The sequence below is a fragment of the Chrysemys picta genome, chromosome 1, assembly GCF_011386835.1.
Source record: "Chrysemys picta bellii isolate R12L10 chromosome 1, ASM1138683v2, whole genome shotgun sequence".
Lineage (NCBI taxonomy): Eukaryota > Metazoa > Chordata > Testudines > Emydidae > Chrysemys > Chrysemys picta.
The window spans coordinates 274,259,220-274,271,679 of record NC_088791.1 but is presented as its reverse complement, the minus strand read 5'-3'; the positions used below and the strand labels follow the sequence as shown (position 1 = coordinate 274,271,679).

General features: G+C 41.2%; 1 protein-coding gene across 28 annotated transcripts in view; it reads right to left on the bottom strand.

Moving 5' to 3' along the window:
* Positions 1-12,460, bottom strand: part of MYCBP2 (MYC binding protein 2) — a 384,804-nt gene that overhangs the window by 237,219 nt on the left and 135,125 nt on the right. For all 28 annotated transcript variants that reach the window (XM_008178543.4, XM_008178544.4, XM_008178547.4 and 25 more), the window contains 3 exons: positions 11,748-11,952; positions 11,209-11,362; positions 3,065-3,237 (listed from right to left, as the gene is read on the bottom strand). In XM_008178543.4, coding sequence (XP_008176765.1) covers positions 3,065-3,237; positions 11,209-11,362; positions 11,748-11,952 — 532 coding nt within the window. The remainder of the gene's footprint in view (positions 1-3,064; positions 3,238-11,208; positions 11,363-11,747; positions 11,953-12,460) is intronic.

Sequence of the window (12,460 nt, the reverse complement as noted above, 5' to 3'; positions counted from 1 at the left end):
AGGAGTTTGAACGAAAGGAACTCCTGCACAGTCCCTGACTGAGACTTTCCACAAATTGAGTTGTGGAAACAATTCTGATACATCAAAGTGTAGCCTACCACAAAGCATCAAAAAGGTACATGCTGCCATGTATCCGAGCAATTGCAGACAATTTCTTTGTGATGTGATGTGTGTGGGTTGGTTTGAATCTTTGAGATTAGACCTATTAACACCAGGAATCTGACTGCAGAAAGGTACGGCCTGGCTGATAGTGTGTCTAAGGAGGCCCCTATTTGTTGTACTGCAGTCCAAGTAAATTTCTCAATGCTGAGCTGCAACCCTAGCTTGTGGAACAGAGACCATTCTTTGCGATAAGAATGGCAAACCTTGTTGTAAGATTATCCCTTGTATAGCCAGTCATCAAGATAAGGAAATAGCTTATCTCCAATCCCTGGGTATAATTCTGTGACCACTGCTAACACCTTCGAAAACATCCTTGGGGCAGAAAAGAGGCTGAAGGGGAGCACTCAATACTAGCAGTGATCCTGACCTATCAGAAACCAAAGGAATTGCTTGCAAATTGGAGGAATCACGTATGAAAATAGGTGTCCTGAAGGTCAAGAGCCGAAAACCAACCCCCCGGTTCCAAGGATAGAATTATTGCTGCAACAGTCAACATCCTGAATTTTGGGGATTGTTTAGGAGTCTTAGATCTAAAATTGATCTCCATTCTCCATTCTTTTTCAGGGCCAGGAAATAGTTGAAGTAGAAGCCCTTCCCACTGTGCTGAGCTTGAACATTTTTACAGCTCCTATATGCACAGAAGGGAAATCGACTTTTTGCCTTAAGAAAGGCTCATGGGAGGGATCCCTGAAGAGGCGTGAGTAAGAGGAAAAGGAGGTAAAAACAGATGGAATACCCCCAATCTTGTAACCTCCTACACCCATTTGTCTGATGTAATCTACTCCCATGCAAACTGAAAACGAGAGACGTGGTCTCCAAAAATGGAGGAAGGAGGCAGAATGGTGCACATGTAGCTCAGTTCTATGGGATTGTTTAAGGACCACAACCAACTTGTCATAACTGCCGCTTAGATGTTGATGTGACCTAAGTGGTAGACACTAAAGAAACAGTCTCTTCCTCGGATATCATAGTTTCTTTTTGAGTGCTTCATAAGGTCTCTGAAAAGTTGAAAATTATGTGAGGCAGGATCTCTGTGCCGTCTGGGATTTACTAAACCTTATTTTGTACACAAGTGTGTAAATCCCAAGAGATCTCAAGGTGGCTCTAGAATGCTTTAGGGCAGGGGTTGGCAACCTTCGGCACGCAGCCCATCAGGATAATCCTTTGGTGGGCCACAGGGATGTTCTGGCCACCGCTTCCTGCAGCTCCCATTGGCCTGGAATGGTGAACTGCGGCCACTGGGAGCTGCAGGGGGCCGTGCCTGTGGACTGTTAACGTAAACAAAATGTCTCGTGGCCCAACAGTGGATTACCCCGATGGGCTGCGTGCCGAAGGTAGCTGACCCCTGCTTTAGGGTATGCAAGTATTAATCTTTGGATTCCACAGAAAGTTTGAAACCATCAAAGGGAAAGTCCTCAACGATGTTTTGGACCTCCCTTGGAAATTCCAAAATCTGAAGCTGTGCATATGACCACTGCTGCAGCAACAGACTAAGCAGCAGTGTCTGCGGAATCCCAATAAGACCTGAAAAGACATTCTGGCTAACAGTTGCCCCTAACTGTAGCCTAAGACAGCTCACTCTATTCAGTTGGTAATCATAGAATATCAGGGTTGGAAGGGACCTCAAGAGGATATCTAGTCCAACCCCTGCTCAAAGCAGGACCAATTCCCAACTAAATCATCCCAGCCAGGGTTTTGTCAAGCCAGGCCTTAAAAACCTCCAAGGAAGGAGACTCCACCACCTCCCTAGGTAACGCATTCCAGTGCTTCACCACCCTCCTAGTGAAATAGTGTTTCCTAATATCCAACCTAGACCTCCCCCACTGCAACTTGAGACCATTGCTCCTTGTTCTGTCATCTGCCACCACTGAGAACAGCCGAGCTCCATCCTCTTTGGAACCCCCCTTCAGGTAGTTGAAGGCCGCTATCAAATCCCCCCTCATTCTTCTCTTCTGGAGACTAAACAATCCCAGTTCCCTCAGCCTCTCCTCATAAGTCATGTGCTCCAGACCCCTAATCATTTTTGTTGCTCTCCGCTGGACTCTTTTTCCACATCCTTCTTGTAGTGTGGGGCCCAAAATGTTCAATAAAGGTGGAAAAATTGGTGTAATTTGAGTGGTTGTGTATAACCATGACAGCCTGACAGTTTGCTAATTGAAACTGAAGTGTTGTGGATGAGTAGATCTTGCAGCCAAATCAATTAAGACATTGTTGACCTTTATCATACAGAGTGGCTTTAGCAGGACGTGAGGTCTCTGAAACAGTCTTAGTTGGAGGACACAGACTTCAGAGTAGGCTCCTGAGGAGAATGGGCTCTCTTTTTTTAGGTCTTCTGAGGATTTACCTCCAACAGATCCAAGTGAATGTGCTGAAGTCAAAGGGGCACTATGTTCACTCCCAGGCCAATGTCTGAGGTGAGCAGACGGCATCCTGGCCTAGATCTGAAGCTGGAGAGGGAGAATGCTCCATTGTTAAGAGTCTAAGTCTTTTCTCATGATTCTTCTTACCCCTGCCCTTAAACCCAGACCAGAACTTTTGAGACCAATTCCTCTGAAACAAAGTAAACAGAAATGAAAGACAGAGAGGCTAATAGACTATTTTTGAATAGAAAGGCACACGAATACTCTGTCTCCGGCTGAGGCGGATGAGGAGGAACTGAGAGCAGTTCTACCGTGCAGCCCTATATAGCCTTTGTGGAGGGCATGAGGATGTGTAGGGCATATATGCAAGTCAAACAAGCACTATTACAAAAAAATCTCTGATCTCAAGGTGTGTTTACACCCCATACACCTAAATGGAGCACCCATGGGGACACTACTCAAAGACAACACAAACACACACACAGCAGAGTGTATTTACTATTACTTTTCAGCTTTTTGATTCATCAACCATAAGTTTATACCTAGAATGTGCAAAGCTGCATGAGACCTGGTGGTTAGAGCTTTGGATCCTGTCGGAAGAGCAAGTTCCGGGCTTAGAATACTACATCGGGATTGCATGTCTGGAGCTGAGGGAAGCCTGGAATCAGCAACAACGGCATTGTAACTCCACAGTTCTCTAGTATTTGGTCGAAACCTGACCCAAAAACACAAAGTAAAAAAAAGATTTCAATGTAGCGAAAAAATTAAATTTAATAAAAAAATTAACTGAACCTATTTTAATATCTAAACTTTCTAAACTATGTTAATATCTACTGAAAACTACTTAATGATAGTTCTGACTAGTAGCGAATGTTAGGATTGCAATCCACTGTACCAATGAAATATGTTATGCGAGATAACCACTATTTATTACAAAAATGTAACAATAGCCCCAAACATTCTTAATAACCTTAAATTCAAACTAACATATTAGATTATTTAAATTTCAGAACATCCAGAAAATGTTCTAAGCATGTCTCAGAGCTAACAAGAGACATTAAAATGGTTGCTGATTTCAGGAGCTTAAAATCTAATTATAGATGTAATACAACAAGTGACAGTACCAAACAGTAGGGGATGAGGCAAAAAATAACAAAGCTTTAAATTGAAAGTCATAAGGTTACTCAGTTTTGACGCATGTAAATCTTGGGGTTGCGGGGTCCAATATATTTTCGCTTGTTTTTTTCAACAGACAGTACCTTCTTGTGGATGACCCATATGAAGAGGTTTTTTTAAGGGAGAATGATATGAACACAGTAACTTAGCAATGGATTGGAAGAACCTTCTATGTGCAGGGGCAGCATGGAATAAGATGGAGAAAGGGAATGAAATGAGTAAAAAGTATTTGTTATCAATGGTATACCAATGATGATAGTTAAAATTGACACTGAAATTATTTCACTGCTCATCAAAGCATGTTAGTAAGGAAAGAACAATAATATTTTGAAGACCTACAGCATCTTTCCTCTCCATCTGATTCATGAAGATAGAAGGGTAGGTGGAAACAAACAAAGCCCTGAGAGCATATAAAAGCCACATGAAGGGGAAGCAGATCCCATAGATCCAAGCAGGTCATCTAAACAGATCCCATAGATTTGAGCAGGGCATCTAAGCCCCTGTGAAAAGGATCCAATCCTGCAGAACCCAGATGGCCATTCAAGCCCTGCCCCCTAATCAGACTGCATCCCTTCTAAACAAACGTGGGCTAACTGGCTTCCTCCCTAGCTCTATAGCTGCTACTGCTTGTCCTTCCTATAGACTTTTTGATTCAGGCAGAAATTTATGCAACACTTCTACTTGTCTCATTTTCAAGATTTTCTTCACAATCACGATGGCTAGAAACTTCTCTTTAAATGAAAGCTGAGATTCTGATGTCATCACAGAGCCTTAAGCATATAACTATTGCCTTAACTCATCTCTGCTCATAGGTGTATCTGAACTCTGATGAAGGGAACTCAATCCTGAAGAGCCCATCAGAGCACACACGATCATATTTTGAATATATGAACGTTAGTTATCTGTAACCAAGGTTCTTCAATATGGACTCTGCATATTCACACTCATGGGATGCTCTGAACCTCTGACTGATGCAGCCCAAATGGTAAAATTCTACCAGCAATATCTGATGAAGCATCCATGCAGCTCCTTTGCACTCTCCTCCCTACCCCTACTGAATTCTCGAGTTTTAGGGCAAGAGAGTTTAAAAGGAGTGTGATGACCCACCATCTCAGTTCATTCAACTGCAACCCCCAGCCCTCTGGTAAGTAGGACTCTGAGGTAGTGGAGAAAGGTGGATGGGGAGTGTGACTATCCAGAGTTCATCTTGAAGAATCTCAGTTACAGGTAAGTAAACTTCATTTCTTCCTTTGAATGTCCTCTGCATATTCCTACTCATGGGATGGATTAACAAGTACCCTGACCCAAGAGGGTGGGACCTGGCATTCTAGTTAAACAAGGAATGCATGACTGCCTTGACAAACTTTGCACCAGATCTAGATTCCAAGTCTAAAGAACAATGATTAGTAAAAGTGTGAACACAACTCTGGGTTGCTACTGTACACATCTTCACCAGAGAACTGTATCTAGAGAAAGCCATGCAAGCTGCCTTTGATTTAGCTGAATGAGTTCTGCTGCCTTGAGAAATGGATAATCCCTTCAATTTATATGCTTCATAAATACCAAATCTAACCCATCTAGAGAGATTTTGTATATAAACAGCTTTTCCCTTGTTTTTTGGTCCACAAGCGCTGAACATCTTGGAAGACTGTCTAAATGTTGTAGTCCTGTCTAAATAAAAAGACAACACATGTAATTTAGCATCGCCATCATGAGTACGGGGTTTGTGAAAGATGACTGGTAAAATTAGAGATTTATTTATGTGAAAAATCAGATTTTTTTTGGTAAAAACTTAGAATGAGCACAAAGAACCACTTTATCCTCATGAAAAATAGTGAATGGTGGATCAGTCATTAATGCATATAATTCACTTATGCATGTTGCAGAAGTGATTGCTATCAAAAACACTATTTTTTACAGACAAATGAAATAAAGAACAGGTTCAAAGGGAGGTCCCATTAATTGTGTTGTAATACTTTCAGATTCCAAGAAAACACAGGAGTTCGTATTGAAGGATACAAATTATTAAGGCTTTTTAAAAACCTCTTAACTGTATCTCATTAGCAAAAACTGATTTTCCCTCTATAGGTACATGCTATGCTGATATGGCTGAGATATGAACCTTAACTGAAGATAAAAGAAAGTTTTATGTTTTAAATACAATAAATATTCTAATACATAATTAATTGTTGCCATATAAGGATCCATGTTATACATGGAAATCCACAATAAAAACCTCTTCCATTTAAGACTATATGGAAAAACCTCTTCCATTTAAGACTGTGTGGATTCTTTTCTAGACTAAAACAGTACATTCTGTACTTCTAATGAAAGCCTTTCTTCTAGCTCATCTAAAGATCTATTCCCCACGCAGTCAAGTGAAGGGACCAAAGATTCAGATGCATAATTTCACAGAGTCTGTTACTAACAGAATTGTTTTGTTTTTGAGTTGACGTAGAAAATACGTTAGAGCTATTCTGACTATTATCAGTTCTAAAATATTGATGTGTAAGTTCCTTTGATGAACAATGATCTCTGATCAACAATTCACTGTTCTGATGGGCTCCACATCCTAGGGTAGATGTATCCATGATCAGTATTACTGATGATGTAAGGGATTGAAAAAGTACATCTTTCATTGCATTTTGATTGTCTACCACGTTAAATGATAACATGAGATATGGAATTAATATTTTTTCAATGAATATTGTCTAAAACTGGTTTATAATTCTTTGCTAACTAGTGTTGAAGACCTCATCTGAAGACTAGCATAAGGAGTCACTGCTGTGGTTGACGCCAACAGACCCAACAACTGAAGGACGAAAAGAATCAATTGTCTCGGTAACCGGCAGAGGAAATACATACATCTTTTTATGTTGATCTCTCTCCCCTCTGGGAGAACAGCACTCTTCACAGTTGAATCCACTATGGCTCCTATACAAAGAACCCTTTAAATAGGGTTTAGACATGACTTTTCCCATTTTATTGGTAATCACAGACTGACAAATAGTGAATATATTTAATTTACAAGATCTCTTCCCTGAATGACACTTATTAAATCATCTAGGTACAAGTATACATACATCCCCTGCCTTCTTAGGTATACTGTCACAACAGACAGCCATTTTGTAAATACACTGGGCGCTGCAGATAACTCAAAAGGGAGGGCCTTGTATTGAAACATGGTCCTCTCCAACAATGAAACACAGGAAAATTTCAATGACATGGTTTATAGAAATGTGGAAGTATGGGTCTTTTAAGATCAGAGCTGCAAAACAATCCTGGAGGGAAAGAGGTGGTGTTAGAGACAACATGCAAAAGTGAAGTTCCTTTATATAAAAGTGTTTAATCTCCTTAAATCCAGACCTCTTCCCTCTGTGATCTCATGGAACTATGTCTACTACACCTAACTATAGTAGAGACTGGAAATCCTTTTTTTAGCAAATCAAGATGACTGATCTCTGCCCAAATATGAAGTGGGTGGCTTGTTGGGGGGAGAGGTTTTGAACTGAACTTATAACTGTATAAAAGAGCTTCTAATATCAATCTGTCCAATGTTATTAACTCCCACTGCTAAAAAAAATGGGACAACTAGTCCCCAAACTGTGAATTAAACAATGCCCATACAGGCTGGCTTGAAGCTTCGTGTCATTATGTCAAATCCGATGCATCAGAGGCAGCGCAGAAGATGAAGATGACAAAACTTTCCCTTTATTATTGCAAGGTTTAACTTTCTTCCTCCATTGATGTTGATGTTGTGAAGTATGATGTTTTGGACGAAAATGATATGCCCTTCTCTGGTAACTGTAATGATGTGAAGGAGACAACGGTGGTGGATATTGCCTCTGATACTTGTTTAATGAAGTAGAATATGACTTCTTCCCTATTTAAAGAAACCTAAAGATCTAGCAGATCTTACATTTTTCATGCTCTCCAGTACCTCTTTAGTCTGAACACTCAACAGACTTTCTCCTTCAAATGGAAGGTCCATGAGCCTCATTTCTGTCTCATAAGGGAGTCCGACCAATCTTAACCAGGTGTGTCTCCTTAGTGAGACAGCCAAAGCTACTGATCTTGCTGAAATATCTGAGGATTCAAATCCACTGTCAACTGTTGCTTAGCAACATTCAGTCCTTCAGTCAAAATAGCATTTGATAACCTTTGGTGGTCCTCTAAAAGCACATTAAGAAAAGGACGTTTTGCTCCAGAAATGGTATTGGTACCTAGCCATGACAGCTTCATAGTTGGATATGCACATGCTGATTTTCTCTGAAGAAAACATATTTCTTCTGAATACAGTCACCCTCTTCCCTTCTTTATCCGGTGGAGCAGAGTGAGCTTGGGCACTTTTTGATCTGTGAAATGCCACTTTGACCACCAATGAATTAGGAGGCAGGTAAGTATGAAACATAGCAAGTCCTTCTTCGGGGAACTGATATATCAACTTTAGAGAGAAGCTGAGTGGTTGATATATTTCATAACAAGGGAAATATGATTAGTTACTTAACCACTGACCCCAAAATATCAGAGAGGATGTGATGATTCCTCCACAAAAACAGAAGGAATATCTAGCATCTTTGACATTCAAGATACTAACTCTTGAAAGGCTATAGCATCTTCTGATGGTGATGATACGGAGATGTCCTCCACATTTCCATTTGGAGAAGAGACATCCCTTAATTATGAATCAGAATCTACCAGCTCGTCCTCATATTTTACCAATTTCCTTAGGTGACTTCTTCTGAGGAAGCTGTATTGGCTGGTCCTTATCCATTGGATTCAACAACCTGAATGTCCTCCTAATATAGTCTTGCTGAAAGTCTGTCCTCACACCTTCCTAATAAGGTGCCCAAAATGGCCAGTGCGACCATCTCACTAAAGGAGGTATCTGCCACTCAGGCCAAAACCCCACTGGATAGATCGAGCTGGAAATATCTCTGTGCTTGCGGATCCAGCAGACCTGCACTGAACTGATTATATTTTTTTTCCTGGTTCTAATCTGTGATCTGTATTTCTCTTCTAGCTCCAAATCACTCGAGGCTCAGATAGGACTTGAGACAATAACCTCCTTGAAACGGAGAACAGAGAAAAGTTCTTCTTCAGGGATCATGAAGGGGTCTTAATAGAATGCAGCAGCACAGTGCTGCTGACTCTCAGAAAAGCAGTCAGTCTGATTGCTTGCAGCAACCCAAGTGATGTGTCCTAAGAAGCAGTACCAGGCTCAACTGTCAATGGAGCCAGAGATGGAGCCGTATGATGAACTACCGCTTTAACAGTATTATGCCAGTTAATGAACACTCATCAGTTCTCTTAACTGGATCCTTAGAACTCACCATAAGGACAGGGTCCTCCAGATGTGATATTGTCGGATCTGTACAAGGACAACTCCCAACTCTGAGCTGAGATCTTAAGTCAGATCCTGGCTCTATAAATAGATTCTGTCCTTGTAAATCTCTCTCTCAGATTGGTTCTTTGTACTGAGGCTGACACCAAGGAGATCTGCACATTTTTTCTTGGTACTGCAACCGATACTTTCTGAAATGGGACAGTTATGGAAACAGAGTTTATCACTGATGCAAAACTTTTCTTTTTTGGATCTTTAACTATGTCAGATCCTGCATCTGACACAGAAGCTGAATCTGTTTTTTTTTCCCCAGCTGAATTGACTGGAACTACAACCACTCTCTGAGAATCTGCTGCCACTGTCAGTGATTCCTGCAATAAAACTCACGGGAGCCTATTTCAACTCTCGCACTCTTAGCCCTTGTGATAAACATTAAGCAGATTGTCAAGTATCAGGGGGTAGCCGTGTAAGTCTGAAGAAGCGCATCTGAAGAAGTGGGTTTTTTACCCACAAAAGCTTATGCCCAAATAAATCTGTAAGTCTTTAAAGTGCCACCGGACTCCTCGTTTTTATTAAGCAAATTGGATATCCAGAGAGAAAATGATCTTCCCCCAAACATGCCAAGCCTCCGATATGTGCATCTGATGCTGGGAATACTGCCGGTGACGAGAAACATCTTTTGAATCCAGGCTTCTTAACCTTCTGATCCAACATGTTATCCTTTAGCTACCTACCTCTAAGTAACAATATATAACTATATGCACTTTGGTAACAACTAACCAATACAAACTATCTAGCTACTACTCCATAAGGATCACACAGCAACAGTGTAACCCTCCAGCTGATCACGGTTGAAGGAACTGAGGTGGTGGAATTCCATGCAACTTTTAAACCCTAAAACATCCAGAGTGGTGGTGGTGGGAAGGAGGGCGGAGAAGAAGCATGCAGAGGGACCAAGGGAGGCACATAGACACTCCAATGGCTACTGCTAGTAGAATCTTACCATTCAGGCTGCACTGGTTGGAGCATTCTATGAGTGGGAATATACAGAGGACACAAAGGAAGAACTATAATCTATTGTGAATATCCTCTTATTTTTAAGTCTCAAGTAGGCAGAGCTCAGAAGAGTACCACTTCTTCCCCCTTCTGATCAGCTCTGATCAGTGAGACTGCTAAGGAAGATCCTGAAGTAACTGAATTGAGAGATTAAGACATGAACAAGTGGTTTAACTGTTGGGCAAGGCAAGAAGATTCAGATACACAATACACTGTGGAAAAAGAAACAGTAAAATCTGAATATGGCTTGGACAGAATGCAAGGAAAACAGATGGAGGAATTTAAGATTACCAAATATTTTGAGCCTGGAGGAGTTGTTGAAAATAACAGAGACCAAATGATGTGAAGAGAATTCAGGAGGAAAAAGAAGGAGCTCTGTTTAGGCCATGTTGCGCTCAAGTGGACAGCAAGCCATCCAAGAAGAAAAAGAGAGATACAATTTGTCACAGGGTAGCTGGTTGCTGTGATAGACTGAGCCCAATTCCCCTGAAGTGGAACAGGTAAGTCCAATTCAGTTAATTAAAGAGGGCTAGCCTACACCTGGGCTGAAAAAGGGCTGCTAGTAGGCAGCTGGAGGGAGGAAAGACTGAGATAGGTTGAGCCCTGGAGAGGAATAGACAGAGCAAGCTAAGCCCTGCGGAGGAAAAGCCACACTGGAGTGCAGTTAGCTCCTATTGTGGGTCCCTAGAGCAAGGGGCCAAGAGGCTCAGGGAAGCAGCTCTGTGGCTGCTATTCCAGGATGGGAGCAGAGCTGACTAAGGCTGGGAAGCTGCCAGGAGCAGGTATGCTAGAGACCTCTGGGAGGGCTGACCCTAAAGCCTGGGGCCAAGGACTGAGTTGAGACTGTTTTCTGTTTGTTTGATAACCTCTGTTTAAAGAAATAAACCTCCTTGAAAAGACTGGGCGTGACAACACATGCTTTGGAGCCAGGGAGAAGCGACAGCCCTGGCAACAGATATAAAGGAGACTGAACAGATGCCTTCTTACAATAGTTAAGAGAAATGATAGTTGAACCTATGTGAGCAGATGATGCTACCCAAAATTGTTCTAATAAATTCAATCTTATTTCTATACTGATGCCCCCTTTCTGGGACTATAAACCACACTTGCCTCCAAATAACATCATAAACAGGATCCAGACATACTCCAAACCCTTGAAGATCCTCCTGTTCAGAATCATTAAATGTCTTGCAACTCCCATCTACTTTATTTATCAGAAGACATTTAAACGGAGGTGGTTCTGACATAGAAGCAGGGACCAAACCTGGAAAAAAAATAGACAAATGGTCCATCTGTCACATGCTAGCCTCCATCTCTGAAGTAATAATAATACTGTAAGGAAGAGTACACTCATAGTACAATATCTTATAGATGTCATAAGATGTTTTTAACTGCGCTGGAACATTAAAAATTTAAGAGTAGCTCGGAGGATTTTTATTTGTATTAATAAAATTACATTAGTAAATCAATTAAGAGTACCAAACACAATATAAATACGCTAAAAGTAAAATGGAGTGTCATAAGATAAGAGTTTACTCAATTTGCATCTTTTACTTACTACCTCCACTGCTTGCATTGTAATGTTTCAAGTTCCTTCACTAAATGTATGTTAAATGAACTAATTTACAATACTGTTGAAGAGCTCTTACCTATTATATGCCTGCTTGCAAAGATCTCAGACGTGGCTAGAACATGAGAGTTAATGAGAGCTTCATCAATCCGAAGAAAAGTTTGATCTCCACTTGCTCCAATCCAAGTAGCTTTGCGTCCATATTTAGATCCAATATTAGGCATGGGTGCTGGCTTTGCATTCCAGTAAGGCATATCCAAAATTGGTCTGCCAAGCTGTCCCTTCTAAAGCAAGAATTCAGTAATTAGTAAATACTAGCAACAATAGTTTCAGATGGATAAAATAGCACAGTTTCAATATACAAAATGGAAAATTGGAAAAAGATGACCCATTTAAAGTTTACATCATAATGCTATCACACTGTGGCACGTGGCCTCGGGGGAAGGGGCGGCGCAGGGGGTGGGGCCACTGTTCAGGCACCACTGCCCCCTATCACCCACCCCCCCACACACACTTTTAGGGAGCTTCCAGCACTCCTGGGGTGAGGTATTATCTTTTATTGGACCAACTTCAGTTAGTGAGAGACAAATTTTTTGAGTTTACAGAGAGCTCTTTTTCAGGTCTGGGAAACTAACTCAAAATATGGCTGCTAAATGCAAGGTTTGAACAGATTGTTTAGCATAAGTAGTTAAATATTTCAAGGGACCATTCAAAGTGATGTGGCTTATTAACACCTCTCTAGTCACAGGGAGAGAAGGAAGAGGGGAGGAAGCAGCTGGGGTGGGGGGAGGT